This window comes from Acanthopagrus latus, chromosome 17, assembly GCF_904848185.1.
Source record: "Acanthopagrus latus isolate v.2019 chromosome 17, fAcaLat1.1, whole genome shotgun sequence".
NCBI lineage: Eukaryota > Metazoa > Chordata > Actinopteri > Spariformes > Sparidae > Acanthopagrus > Acanthopagrus latus.
The window spans coordinates 22073008-22088447 of record NC_051055.1 but is presented as its reverse complement, the minus strand read 5'-3'; the positions used below and the strand labels follow the sequence as shown (position 1 = coordinate 22088447).

General features: G+C 41.1%; 1 protein-coding gene across 4 annotated transcripts in view; it reads left to right on the top strand.

The window, feature by feature from the left end:
* Positions 1-15440, top strand: part of bcam (basal cell adhesion molecule (Lutheran blood group)) — a 53050-nt gene extending 37610 nt beyond the window's left edge. Inside the window, exons 4-16 of one of the 4 annotated variants that reach the window (XM_037075696.1) lie at positions 803-876; positions 992-1088; positions 1186-1368; positions 2358-2479; positions 2602-2743; positions 3242-3357; positions 4560-4701; positions 5511-5635; positions 6445-6586; positions 7984-8016; positions 10226-10367; positions 11713-11812; positions 13269-15440. In XM_037075696.1, the coding sequence (XP_036931591.1) occupies positions 803-876; positions 992-1088; positions 1186-1368; positions 2358-2479; positions 2602-2743; positions 3242-3357; positions 4560-4701; positions 5511-5635; positions 6445-6586; positions 7984-8016; positions 10226-10367; positions 11713-11812; positions 13269-13271 (1421 nt within the window). In that variant the 3' untranslated portion in view covers positions 13272-15440. Of the gene's footprint in view, positions 1-802; positions 877-991; positions 1089-1185; positions 1369-2357; positions 2480-2601; positions 2744-3241; positions 3358-4559; positions 4702-5510; positions 5636-6444; positions 6587-7983; positions 8017-8493; positions 10202-10225; positions 10368-11712; positions 11813-13268 lie in introns of those variants that run through there. The other 3 variants (XM_037075697.1, XM_037075699.1, XM_037075698.1) reach the window with 3 other exon arrangements.

The window sequence follows — 15440 nt, the reverse complement described above, 5'->3', positions numbered from 1 at the left end:
GTGCCATCTTAATTCTTTAAAACGGGCAACTTGTAAAACATAGCCAGAATTGTATTTTAAAACATTAAACAATGAACTAACATTATCAGAAGAATGTGAAGAAACCACAGTGCTGATGGCATATTCAAAAACGCCTATATGGGCTACTGTGTTGCAGACGTCTTCTGACATGTATGACATGTACTCTAATTTCATTTTTTAGTGGGTGCAGACACCAGCTTTTGAATGTTAACGTCTAAATCACTGTGTGTGCATAACGTGTGGCTTCCTGTGCGTGAAAAGGGAACAGCTATAAAAATGCTTAAGTTTTGAGAGCAGTGTAAAAAAAAAAAAAAAAAACAACACTAAAAACAACGAGCTGATCGAGCGAGACAGAGAGACCCATCTACTGTTTATTTTTATAAGCAGTTCGACAGCTGCAGGCGCAGATAAGATGACCTTGCATGCGAACAAGTGAGCTATGGTATAAAGCAGAGATACAACAGGGAACGCTCACACCTGTGGTGCTGCGTGTGTGTGAGCCAGAGAGGGGGGAGTGTGTTTTCTTTTTTTTTTTATGGGTTATTTGACCCTTATCAGCTCATGTGAACCAGGTCATGGTGGAATAATATAAAGCAGGATATTTACTGCTCAACTTAATTAAGAAGGTCAGCAGGTTTTGTGGTTTGGGCTGCATCTAAGGAAGTGGGAGTGCGTTGGGTTTTGTGTGTCTGTGTGTGCTTGTATCCATGTTAAAGGTTTTCCTTGCAGCAAATCATAATGATAGAATAATGATTTCTCCCATCCTTTTTTCCTGCTTCAGTTGCTCCAGAGAAGCCAGAACTCACAAGGCCATCAAGTCAGGCCATTTCTGTGGGAGCGCCTACCAGCTCTGAGGTGTGTGTGTGCAGAGTCTTAAATTGTGTGTGCATCCTTCGAGTTAGTGCATATTTTCGCATATTTTTAAGGCATAAAAAATTCAGTCGGCTTCCTTTGTTGTTCATCCCACCAGATTGGGACCTGTGTGACAAAGAACGGACATCCCCAGCCAAGAATTATCTGGTTTAAAGATGGCCAGCCCCTCCCTGAGATCAAGGACAAGAGAGAGGGTGTGTGAGCGGCAGAATTTCACGAACAGAAAAAATACAGTCCAGCATCTTTCACTGAACAAAGCAGAGGATAACAGTTGCGTTTTCTATCTTCCAGATACCCACATGGTCCCCTCACTGGTGAAGGAGTCCTCTGGTCTCTACACTGTCAAGAGTACCCTGTTTATGAAGCCCACCAAGGCGGACAAGGACTCTGAGTTCCAGTGCACCGTGGAGTACAGCATGCCAGGAGACCAGAACAAACAGAAGAAGTCCAACACCATCAACATCAACCTCAACTGTGAGTGTCATGGAGGGATGAGAGTATGAGCTTTTGGTTTATTTTGCTCTCGTCAGACAGAGCCAAGCTAGCTGGTTCCTCCTGTTTTTTCTGGTAATCCACGCTAAGCTAAGCTAAGCTAAGCTAAGCTAAACTAAGCTAAACTAAGCTAAGCTAAGCTATCCTGGCTGTAGCCTTATATTTGCGGGACAACATGGGAGTGGTATCGATTTTCTCATCCACCTCTGGGTGAGAAACAAAATAAGCGTATTTCCTAAAATGTCCAATTTCCAGTGGTTAGATAGCATCGCTTCAGGTTCTTTACACCCTTTTTTAGCATTGCGAGCTAAGTGCTTGGTTATCAAGTTACCAGAGTAAGGATGAGCCAGATTAAAGCATAAACCAAAGCACTGGATAGCTCACTTAAAAAAAGCCAAACATGTCATAAAGGGATAAAGTAAGCAAGTCGCCAACGTTACTGAGATGTTTCCTCTGGACCATTAAAGTTTGTATTAAATTTCATGGCATCCATCCAGGATCCATGTTTAATGTTTTTAGTCCCCACCAGAGTTTTGGAGACTGAAATTCATGGAGCTGGCAGCCTCTTGAAAAAGTCTTTATTTATCCTGGAAAATAAATCAATTTAGCGACACTTTATCTGTAAGCATCTCCCTGTCCTCCATCTTCTTTTACTTTTTTATTCTCTTTAGACTTTATCATTTCAAGAAAAAACATATATGTCAAATGAAACACTGTCAACAAACAGCTTGTACTATCTTGCTGAACCCGTCATTGGTGGCATATCTGTCCTTCTGCTATACTTACAGTTAAATGCAACCACAGTAGAATTTTAACATTCAGCTCAGGATGAAGGAGGGAGGTACTGGGGAAGTAAAACATCACTCCTGGAATGTGTTGCACATCCCTGATTGATGACATGCAACCTAGAAGTGTAAATGTATCCAAAGGAGGAATTTTCACCTGTCCCATGCCTGTTTTTGTCCATCCAGATCCCTCTGAGAAAGCGACCTTTACCCTTGTCAACACCGATCCCGTCAAAGAGGGCGACACCGTCACCATGAAGTGTGAGACCGATGGGAACCCTCAACCTGAGTTCGACTTCACTAAAGATGTGCGTGGGTGTTTGATGCGGATATAAGCAAGCATCATTTTTAGTTGTTTCTTTGCTTATGCTCCGATGTGTCCCAACTATGTATTAAAAAATCCACAACATGCACGTGCCTCCTCCCTCAGGATAAAGCCGTCAGCGGTGTGGGTGGTATGCTGGTCCTGAAGTCCGTCAAGCGTTCAGATGCCGGTGTGTACAAGTGCACGGCCACAGATTTCGATAACCTGGATGCTGATCTGAGTGGAACTATCTCCCTCGTCGTCAACTGTGAGTGAGCCGAGGACACACACCCTGCACCAAAGAGCTAAGCAAACGCGCATAAAGAACAATTCACCTCCTGTTTGTGCAGTTTCACCTTCGCAGCAGGCCGTTCTTTTCATCAGTAAATCATAGGATTAAAAAAGGGTTAGGACGGAATGAGCTTTAATGGAATCCTCTCAGAAGGCTGATATCCAATTCAGTTTTTCACAGTTCATCCGTTACGTTAATGTTATCCCAACTACGCTCCCTAATTTGATCTTATCGCACACATTAAGCGGAGATAGTCTAGAAATAGCATGGAATAGGCTTAACTTGGACTTCTAAATGGGTTTAACTTCAGAGTAAGTGCATACGCCTTGTACTTAAAAAAGAAAATTAAATATTCTGCTTAGTACAGCTGTTTTAACAGCCTTATTACATGGTTGTTTAAGCAATGAGACATCTCCAGGTTTCATTGTGTCCTCCTCCCTCTCTCCCTGTCACTTTACATTTTCTCTCCATCAGACATCGACCCCGTGAGCGTGATTCCTGTCGAACCTCAAGTCGTCATGCTCGGAGACAAGGTGGAATGGCAGTGCAAGACCAAGGCCTCTGCTGTGCACACTGTCCAATGGAAAAAGGTGCGCTTCATCGCTTTTTCAATCTTCCCTGCCTCCCTCCCTCTTTTCATGGAAAAGTTCTCTCCGCAGAGCTCCTCATGAGCATTCCTAGATAACAGTTTTTTATTTTTTTAAATGCAGGCCTCATCATTCTTACACGATAACAGCACTTGCTCGATGTCAAATACAAATGAATCACTCCATATTTGGTCATTTTTGTGATACTGGTCTTTAACAACACCATTTTCCCTAATTAGACGAGACGAAATGTAATAATGTGACACACAACGGTGGTTAGCATGCAGCTGTTATACAACACTGGAGCCTTTGGATCGGAGGCAGTGCTCCCTTGAAAGACAGTTGTGGTTCTGCTACACAAGCTGCATTGTGTTGTGTCCAATTGCAGCAACTGGGGAGCGGACGCTTGTGTTCCAAAAGCAACAGCAAATACACATTGTACACTGTCAGTCTTGTTTGGTATAATAATGACCTCTTACAGAATTTATTGTCAGTTCTAAGAATTGTTCAGTTGGCTTAAAATAATTTGGACTTGTATGAGAGAGGTGCAAGGTCAGTGCTTTCAGTATTACTTCTTCAGATTTAAAATGTAGGCGTGCTCTGTGTGTATTGAGTTGAAGGGAAAACATAAGCGACTAAAAGCACTCCTTTTCTGTGTCTCTTTTCTGTGTCAAACAGCATAAATGCACAAAATATTTCAGGTAAATATACCACAGAAAAGATGATGTGTTAACTCTCTATATCTCGACACTGGCGTGGTAGCAGTGGTGTTGTTGGTATTCTTCTCTTCTCCTCCACTTGTGATGTACACACTGTTCCTCCACTGTCAGGCCTGTTGTTGTAGCCTGTGTATCTATTGTTGTGTCTCCTGGGTGTGATAGAAACTCACTGACTTGCTGGTTTTTCCGGGTAGAGACGTGTTTGTTCTTCATAAGAAGGATTCCTATGAGAAGAAGTTGAGAGGAATTGCATGAGACAGGTTCATCATGGAGGACTGACTTTGATCTGTTATCACCGCGCTTTGGAACAGCGTGTGTGAAGGTTCCTCCTCTGCTTTCCCAGCGTAGCTGCGTGCCCTCAAAATATATATTCACGATGCTGTTCTCCCTTCACATTCTCACAGAGAGAATAAAGAGAAAGAACTGAGTACTCATAGCGTGAGTCCAGTCGGGTTTATTTCTGCGTCTGTGTGTGTGTTCCTCTAGGGCTCTGAGGTGCTCTCTCAGGATGGCACGCTGTCAATACAAGATGTCTCCTATGATAAGGCTGGAGAGTACATGTGTGTTGGAGCTGTGCCGTCTGTGCCAGGACTGACTGCCCAGGCTAGTGTCAGCCTCACCGTCAAAGGTAACACACTCACAGAGATGTGCACAAGAAAAGATGGGATGCACAAACACACAGACACATTCACAGCCCATCAAAATATGTTTTAACAAGACTTAAGTAAAGATCTCAATCACATCAGCAGTTTTATTGTCATATTTACATGCACATAATTCAACCAGTCACACGAGTCTCTACTGCGTAATCCATATAACCTGGTTCCGTGGCAGTAACACAGGGAATAGGGAACAATGGTCAGCATTAGGTTTGTGCAGGGTATTGTTTTAGCCAGAGGAAGGAGGTCTTTTAGGTCAAAGATGCAAGAGAAACGAGGTGTGGCTTCCTGCTGTGCCCTTGGATTTAGTTCAAGTATGGGATCAAACTGTGCACTGTACAACAGATTTCAGTAGAATTAACCACATGTCAACTGTGAAACACAACAAAAGAGGGCCTTTTCATGATCTTAGCACTTAGAACAGCCACTGTTGGGGAGGCTGGAGCGAGGGGTGGTCAGTTGGTTGCATCCTGAGACTTCTGTGCTCGATGCCACTGAATCATACACAGGGGACACTAGAGGACTATTGTTATCTATTTGGCTGGCTTGAAATGAAAAGTGGAATTAATTTTAATCAATGTTCAACAAACTTAAATCAATGTGTTTGATGTTTTTATATCACAAGATGACTTTGATGATGATAATTATTGACCTTGAACTGAACTGAACATGCCCAAACGATTTACAGTATGTGTTTGCATCCAAATGTTTCAGCTTTTGCTGTTTTGTTTATAACAACGCTTCCCCATATTTACTGGCTTTCTGGCTCTTGCTCCAGGAAAGCCGATGATCGAGACCCCTGTTGCCGGAGAAGTGGGGAAGGAAGGAGAGTCGGTGACTCTGAAGTGCTCTGCCTACGGCTCTCCTGCCCCTCAGGTCATCTGGAAGCCCTCAGGAAAAGAGGTATGAATGTGTGAACACAGCGAAGGCAGGCAGAGATAAGAGAAAAAAAAATTCAGCATACAATTAACCTGAACAATTTCCTGTCCTAGTGTACAATTAACAGGAAACAAGATATATACAGACTGTAATTGCTACTTGCCTGTAAAGGATGGGAGGATCCTGTACAAATAAAACTATTAAAAAAAAAAAAAAACAGGTGAAGTTGTGTTCAAACAGAACTATCACGAGTAGCATTTTCATTTGGGTCTATATGTGAAGTTTGAGGCGTCGTAAGATCTTCATCGTAGTGGGCTGATGTTAAACTTCAAAAGCAATCGAAGAGGGAGAGGGAGAGAAACAGCTTGCAGAGCTGTGGCAAGTAAAATCTTATTTTAATATTTAATATTGATCTGATACAGTTGAAAAGAAAATCCCATATGAAGAAGCTCTACAGAAACTTACAGGGGGAACGCAGCCTCATAATTGAAATATTCGGTGAAAAAAATAGTAAGAAAGTGAGAAAATGAGCTAAAACTTTGATGAACCTTCTGAAAAACTGGATGATTTCATGAGCTAATAGTGATATGTAGGATCAAAGATGAGAGATATCGAAACTTGCATGAAAGACAACTGTGAGGGGGAAATCTTGGTGTGTAAATGAGAATCATGTGAGGAAATGTGAAATAAAGCATCACTAGGTAACGCAAAATGAAAGGGCCCACACTCATTAGTGAGTGCAGTTATTAAAAATACACCACAAATATAGGCAAGAAATATGTCAAAATTCATGTTATGTCTCTTTGTCGTCCTCCCTCCATTGTTCCTGCCAGTCTATATCACTGGAAGCTAACAAGGTGGTTGCCACTGTGACCCTGCAAGCTACAGCCGAGGTCATGAAGGACGGAGTGATCTGCGAGGTCTCCAACGAGCACGGAACAGATAGCAAGACCTTCAATGTAGCCATCAAAAGAGGTCAGTGTCACGAGAGGAGGGCAACAACGATGGGTCTTTATCTCCCGTCCTCCTTCTCCTTCATGTTTTTCTTCGCTGCAGTCTTTTGATGTTTGGATGTGATAGAGAGGTGTGTTTTTGTAAGGAACCTTAAAAATGTTGTTCGATGCAGCAGGTTGTGCTGGAAATGGGTGAAGCTGTTTTTGCCAAATCTGTTCATGGAAGTTTGATTTCAGAGTTCCAAAAAAAACTGGAGTGCTGCGCCAGCTCTTAAGATCAAACTCAGCCTAGTTATAACATAAAGTGTTCATGAGGCGGAGATTTACCCTTCAGTGAATTAAAAAGGGTTTCACACAGTGAACATATGTAAAGACGGACGACATGAACGCTCTGACAAAAGTGATAAAGTAAAGCCAAAACATCTCAGTGGGCTCTTGCTCTAAATGATGCCACCGGCGCAAAATGGCAGCACTCCATCTTTACATAGACAAACTATTTCTTATGTAGAGATTAGTTGCCATTAGTATACAACCAGTAACTGTAAGGTGTAGCTAAGTCGGCAAACCTACAATACACAATGGAAAGTTTCTAAGTAAGCTTTTATGTCAAATTACCAAAACTGAAAAATAAATTATGCATTAGCTAGGTTAGCTAATAACTGGATATCTCTTCACTGATTAACTGCTTTCTAACAGCTAACTGCTAACTGCTAAACCTAATACTGCTAACTCTGAAACACAAACATTTCTGAATGCACGCCTCAGTAGATATACATTCAACTTAGCATTTCTTGCAGTAAAGTACAGTATATCATTTGCCCAGTGTTGGAATATAACTAAGTACATTTACTCAAGTAATGTACAGAAGTACAATTTTGAGGTATTTCCTTGAGTACTTAAATATTCTGCTACTTGATACTTGAAGTCCACTACATTTTTGGAGGCAAATACTGTGCATTTGCGTCACTACGTTTATTTGGCAACTTTAGTTACTAGTTACTTTGCAGATATTATGCTGCATCAGAGCCAAAGAAGTGTATTTTCTGATTTCTTTTAATTTTCTTATTGGAAATCAGATCAGCCATTTACTTATATTTCAGTACATGGCAATCATCAGATATTTTCAGACTATGATTCAAGTACCATTTGTATGGCTGACTCTCAGTTGTACTAAAGTGATTTCTAGCAAAGTATATGTACTTTTTTATCCAAGTATAAGACTGTCAACTTTCAAAAGATATGGCTGAGGCTTGTGATGCAACTGTGACTTCTTACGCTTATGCAGGAAGTTGCCACATAGGTTTCCTTGCAGCCAGTTTACACATTAAGGCTGAATCCACGATTCTTTTGCTCTTTTTAGTGGCGCCACAGCCCGCCAACTAAAACCTTGCTTCTTTTTTTTGGCTTCCTCTCTTGCAGCAATTCCAGCAAATGAAAATTCAGCCGACAGAGGTAGAGCCTTCTCCCTTCTCCTCCTCCTCTCCTCCCTTCTTCTCTCAGGACTCTTTGTTGTACAGACCCTGTAATTTAGAAATCCCCCCTCCACCCATCTCCTCTCACCCCAGCCCCTCCATCTCAACACACACACATAACACACACACACACACACATACACACAACTCCCTCTGCTGTACTGTAATCTTGTATATTTGCCCTCTTGCTACCGAACACTGTGGATATTGTATATTGTTATTCTTCTTCTCTTGTCACATTTGTATGATGTCTGTCCTATATTTTATGGATGCTACTACAACTTTTTTGTGGCCCCTTGGGGACAATAAAGGATTCTATTCTATTCTATCCCTTCCTTTCCTCTCCGTGTTTCTTCACTGTGTCTCCTTTTTGGTCACCTCTTCTTTCCGACTTGCCTTTCTTGTTTCTCGCCTCTTCCTCTTCGCCGTTTTCCACTCGCCGGGGTGCTGTGTGTAGGACCTTCTAACCTTAGCTTCTGTGTGCGGTATGCTCTTGGTGATGTTTGTGCTGTGGCTTGTTGCTTTGCTATGCTACGGGACTGAGAAACTCTCTTTCTCTCAAAGTGCTGCTCTCTGGAAACCCTGTGCTTAAGTCAGGTCTGTATCGCTAACCCCTCTTGACTTGTGTATGGCGTTTCGTCTAGAGCTGTAAGTCACTGTGCGTGTATTGATGTCTGTGTGCACACACAGGTTAATGTATTCGTGTTTACAAGAGCTAATGTGTTTGTGTATCTGTACTTGTATTATTGTAGTTGAGAGGACTTAATTTAAAGAAGGAAGATAGATTTTACATTCTTGTTAGGAACCTTTCTTAGGAACTATCCATCACAACTGGAAGTCTTTCGATTAATCAATATATTATTTTCTCAAATAATCCATGAATTATCTTGGCCAAATGATTTAGTAAAACTACAAAAATTCATGCAACCCTAATCGGTTGACCTACATTCTGTTTCATAATCAACAAAACACATTTTTGTTCGAAATTTGTCAGGTGTTTTGATCCAAGAGAATAATGGACAGCGTGGAGCCAACAAACTTTCCTCCCTCTTGTCCATTATTCTGTATAAAAGAACACCTCAGAACTTAAAAGTTTACCTATGACAACAGCCTCTTATCACAGTTCTGTTCAAATTTGCATATTTTTTAGAGTTTTTTGCAGCTAATGTGACTCATGTTGAGGTCAGGGGAACCCCCAATAGAAGCACGAGTGCTGTCACTGCGGTCACCAAGAGATAAATACACCATGTGTGTTGATTTAGAAATGCTGTTTCCCCAGAACGGTGCCTGAGGTACAGTTTTAAAGGAATAGTTTGACATTTGCAGGAAGTCACTGCACCCCGCCAAGAAATAGTCCACCACACAATCCCCTTTAAAACTATTAGGCAAACACAATTCAACAAGGTTATGAGGCTCAGAGGTTTCTTTGCCTTTGGACAGAGAGGGGCTAGCTGTTGCCACCTGATTCAAGTCCCTATGCTAAGCTAACTGCTCCTGGCCACAGATTTATATTTATGTTTATCATCTAATTGTCAGCAAGAAATCCAAAATGTTGAACTATTCCTTTAAGGGACATCCTGAACAAGTATTCATAATAGTCATCAAAACACTTCAATGTATAGTAATGTCATAGTTAATGTAGATTTTTGTAGTGCCTAGTATGTCCTCACAAGTGTAGTAATACAAGTGGAGGTGGATGGGTGAGTATGTTCAGTGTTGGTCGGCTGTCTAGTATTACCTGTGAGTATACAGGCCCGGTTTTTGGGTCCCATCACTTTTCAGTCATTGCATTCAAAAGTTAGGCTAACCCCACATCCCACTCCCCGCTCCTTCCCCTCTCCACCCACCCATCCATCCATCCATTGTCTTCACCTGGACCCCACCCGTCTCCACCCTCCCTCTCTCCCACCATCCTCCCTTCTCCTACCTGAATCCCCTACATGAAATTATCTTCACCCCCCACCTCCCTCTCTTTTAACCCACAAATCAAAACACCTCATACTCCTCTACACCCCTCGTGATGCGCCTTCAAAAATCAAAAACTCCCCACTCCCCTCACCTTCCTCCCACCTCCTCTACTGTGATCATCCTTCACTCCCCCAAACCACGTCTTCCTCCCACCCTCCGTCCCACCAACCCTCCATCCCACCATCCCTCCCTCCATGTATCCCTCCATTGCGGCGCTGTAGCCGACAAGCAGCAGGGAGGCTCCAGCGGGGTGGTGATAGCCGTGGTGGTGTGCGTTCTGCTGCTCCTGCTGCTGGTGGCTGCCATCTACTTCCTGAACAAGAAGAGCAAGCTGCCCTGCAGCAAGAAGGACAAGAAGGAAGTGTGAGTAGACGGGAGGGGAGGAAGGGAAAGGGGGGCTACATGTGACTCAATAACAGCTACATCTTTTTAAAAACACTGTGGTGCTTTTAATGAGGATGTCCTTAATTCAAAAAGATGTTAAACTCTTCTGAAGCAGATTCATTAGTGGCTCTACAAAGAAAACAGTGATGATTTAAGAAGTTAAGCATATACCAGCTTTCACAAAATAGACACATTTAATTAAGAGAGATTCTGTTCCACTTGAAACAAAAGCATCTGTGATTCAATAAATACATGTATAAATAAATCCAACAGAGCCGAAAGTTGGGTGGGTGGAGGTGTGTGCTATCCAAGATATTAAGACACTCGGATGAGAAATATAAAAAGATTTTCTGTGAGTATGAGGGTAAGATTATAACAGAGCTACTTTCTTTAACTTGCTGCCAATATTGGTGATTGCTCCACTCCCTTACTCTATGCCAAGTTAATGTGCTGGATTTTCTCAATTTTTTATAGAAGATTTAGTTTTCTGACTCAGTTGTACCAGCATGATTGTAGTTGCACTTATGGCATGAATTTACACAAGTTATGTTAAATCTGAAGATCAAATTTGTTTGTGGATTGTTAATGATTCGATCCATTTATGATGATAAACTCAAAATCTGAGTTTGTTATAGTTGTTTAACTGTTTCCTGACCTTTCTCTACATTACATTGGAGTTTGTTGCCTTATTACTCAACAGCAGTTTTATTGTATAACATGGAGTTACAGTATTCCCTGTCCATTTATTCATTTGGAAAAAAGTAAACAGTTCTTCAAAAGTCCGGCATTCATCTTTACGTCAAAAGTGTCAAATCATCAGTTGATATGCTACAGTCATATCTAGTAGGTTTGACCCTATGTAATATTATAGATATTATTGGATATCACGATATTTGCCACCATATGTGATCCTTTGTACAATATTGTATATCAAACGGCTGTTATGTCATCTTCTGGCTTTTGTTTTGAAAATAAAAATGCACACATAACTATTGTGGCAGAGGGGGCAAGATGGAGGACTCATTTAAGAACACTAGCTCGCCAATTTGACAAAAATCTAAAGTTTATAGCGGGAGAAAATGGTGATTCAATGGATTTGACTGCAGCTACACGTCTTTTTTGACATAATGGATGTTAACTAAACAGGTCAACACTACAAATTTGTGGCATCTTCTGAGTCCATCACCCAGTGCAGTCTGTCTCAACATCATGATATACAATTTTGGATATCACCGATGCCTAATGCTGAGATCCATTATTTATACAAGGTAAGTAATTCCCTTCCCTTACATGTATCTTTATTTTCCTCCCACTCTCTCCACAGGGCCACTGGAGAGGTGAACAACGACATTGTGGTGGAGATGAAGACAGACAAGGCCAACGAAGAGGCCGGTCTCCTCAACAAGAGACCGTCCACAGAACAGGTGAGAAACTGGACGCAGACATTGAGGAAACTGATGCTGCTTTCACTCACACTGATTGAGCGTCTAGAGTCAGTTTTAGTTCAAAGAGAGCAGGTTTGAGAACGCTGTCCCCGCAGCCCAAATGACGAGTGTGACAGCTACACAGAGTCATCTGAAAATGTCATCACCAATGCCAAACATTTCATCATGAAATTTACGGTAGTGGCACATTTGACGCCAACGTAAAAAGCCATTTTAAGCGAGTCTTGTTTTATGTGATTTCTGGAACTACTGACAAGCAGACTGGGTGACATTTCAGGAATGCAAGGAGGGAGATTGCAGACACATTTTTCTGCTCTGCTTTTGAAATGGATATAACGAGTAGATGTAAAAGTCGGCCTCTCCATATGCTATCGAGTGATGTTCCCTTTCTGAGATGTCATTAAAAGAAATATCACCCTGTAAGCTGCCGTTTTCTCAGAGGCTGCAGCCCAGCCACAGACTTAATTTTATTCTGAAATTAAATCCTGACTTTAACATCTTACAGCAGAATTATATAAAGTAACACAAGTTTATAATATGTAAAGTTTATAATGCCAGCCACATAACACATGGCAGTGATACAGTGTATAGTGTAGTCATTTATATCTCATAATGGACAAAAACCATTGCATTTCATAGCCTCATAGGAGTGCATGGTTTAAAGGAGGAAAACACATTGTATACACTCATACAACTTTCATTTTAATGTTAGTGCTACTTAACTCCCACGGCTAACCATAGCTAATTACTATTTGGTAAATGGTTTAATAAGCTATGAGGGAATACAAAGAATGATTATTTATTGAAAATAATTTTTTTCAGATGCTTTGAGGCACATTTCAACAATGAATATCTGTATTTTTGTTGTTTAAAGGTGTAAGATGAGAAAGTTGAAAAACATTCAGAAATTAAAATGATCAACAGAATGTGAAGAAGCAACAGTTTCGATATTATTACCCACTATGTACTGTGTTGCAGTGATATCCGCTGGAGCTAGCATGCTAACCAGCTAGCCCCAGCCAGCCTCAGTCCAAAACCACTAGCACTGCAAACAATAACATTCAACTGGTGTTCTGAGGTCACAGTCCAGACTGCTAACTGCACTGCTAACTGAGCTAAAAAGCTAACGGTAGCTATTGCACAGTTAGCAGCAGTTGCAGTTGCTGTCAACTGTAGCTGCTGTTGGATATTTAGCTTAGTTAGCAGTGCAGTTAGCAGCCCAGACTGGGATCTTGGGTAGTGTGAGTAATGTTAACACCATGGGGACAGGAGCTTTAATTATTCATATCCTGTCAACAATGTTAGCTAATTGTTTGTACACATAACCTTTTCAAAAGAAAATCATCATAAATATAACATATCCCCTCATTCTAAGCATGTGTTCATCCATAATGATGGCACAATCTTTCTCCCTTTCTCCCTTTCTCTCTGACAGTGATGAAGCAAGACAATGAAAGTGACCGACAGAGGGATGAAGGGAAGGAGGAGAGCAGTTATGAACACAACAGGGCTAATTTTTATTTACTACATTCGACTGAAGGGGACAACAAGAGGTGGAACATGGAAACAATTTTTTGGGGGGGAGACATTGGGAGGCCCACTATGTTTGACACTGGCTTGTTTTATATCATGGAGTAGACCTTTTGGATGGACTTTTCCCTTTTTTTCATAAATTAAAGACAGAGTTGACCTTAAAGATTAGACTCCATCCATTCATGCTACCACAGGTTTAAAAACATATACGTGAAAAACCACAATGTGACACCACTGGATGACATTATTCTGATTCTAATATCTTCTCTGCCAATCACATCTTTTCCAGTCGACTCCTCTGCAGAGTAGAGCCGCACAGTGAAGCGTGGCCGACGCTCTCCAAACACAGTGGCAAAATCTTTTCTTATCTACCCCAAATGAAACACAAAATGCCATTAAAGCCACTGTGCTTGTTTTCTTGGAGCGCGTGTCTGCCATGCAAGTGTAACACTGAATGTCTCTTCCATCTTGGGAGTCTTGCACTTAAAGTTCTCTGCTGGATATATGGGGAAAATAATCACACGCTGCCATTTAGTTTTATTCACCTCACTAATAACAAGTGATGATTCATGCTCACAACATTTTAATCTCTGAGAACACTGTTTGGCTATGACAGAAGATGCTTTGTGTTTGTCTAAGTGCTATTTGTTTAATTGCATTTTAATTTTTTTTTTTTTTTTTAACCACCTGTGAGTGGTCACCTATTTTTTTTTTTTCAATATCCCTAATTAGCTTTCTTTAGAAGCAGCCCGGGCATTTAATAACGCTTCTTCCCCTTAAATTGCTTGCCTTTTTTTGTTTAATCCAGCTAAAGGCAGCAAAACAAGCAAGCTATTAGGTTGTATAAATTTGTTCTTGCCATTTCCAGCATACTTGTATATTATGTTAGAACATCAGTTGTTCGCTTGTTTCCCTTTGTTCTCCTGTGTTTCTCTGTAAATTTAAATACTGATTACCCTGTCTATCAAGCAGGAGATGTGCTGTGCTTGACGTGGAGTTCAAAGAGCCTGTGGTTACTAAGCTGCTGGTCTGGGAACGTTGTGACTGTCACCATTTCTTTGAGTCTTTCTCATCCTTTCATGCCTCAGCTCCTGGATGAAACCATTCTCACAAAAAACAGCAGCGGTGGTTCCTCTTATAGAGCCCAAATATCATCAGCCTTTAATGTAAGATTGGTCGAACTTGGTGAAAACAATCGGCATTGTGCTTTGCGTGCTCTCATTCGACCACGAAATGAGGCATTCAGGGGCTACAAGTGCTCTAGTCACACATTCACCTTAGGAGAAATCACTGGCACGAGGTTCACTCTAGTTTGATACAGGCAGGGGAAGGGAAGGAAGGGGGAGGTGTGGGAGGGGATCGGGGTTGTTGCTGGAGTATTCGATGTACCTTTTTTTTTTTTTTTTACCAAATGAAATGTGTCACAGCAGGAATGTTTCCGTGTTTAGGTACGCAATACTGGCATTTTCTGCTTCTCTCCTACACTGTCGGCAGGCCAGAGAGGTTTGATAGCGGGTTGACATGCCCTTTTACTTTGTTGTACACTGGAACCAATGGCCTTGATTTTATTTTGCTTTTTTTAAAAAAAAAAAAAAAAAAAGGTCACCTCAAACCACTATCTCTACCCCACAAGGCTAATTTTTATTTTCTAAATGTCCGTCTACTGATCTTGCCATTTTGACTGTTAGCAAACCTGTGATGGCAGGTGAAGATAGATTTGTAAACTTGGAGCATCGTTCTTTTTATTTTAATGTTTCTATAAAAAAAATATTGTGGTATAAAAGTTTTCTTTTTTTAGAAAGGGGTTTCTTCATTTTGGAACTACTGAGTTTTCATTTTTCCATGCTTTTCCACTTGCTCTGAGAGACGAGAGAAATGTTTTTGTTCTTTCATTTAGGATTCTTTTTTTATGAGACATTCTCAGTGCTTTACTTCTCTCTCTCTGTACTGTATACTGTATATTTTGTGGTACGCTGTTGTGACCTCTGTGGTGTGTTGATGTATCTTTTTATTTTTGTTCCAGCTGTGTAGAATTTCTAATGAAAAAAACCCAAGAAAACCAATCACACCCTTT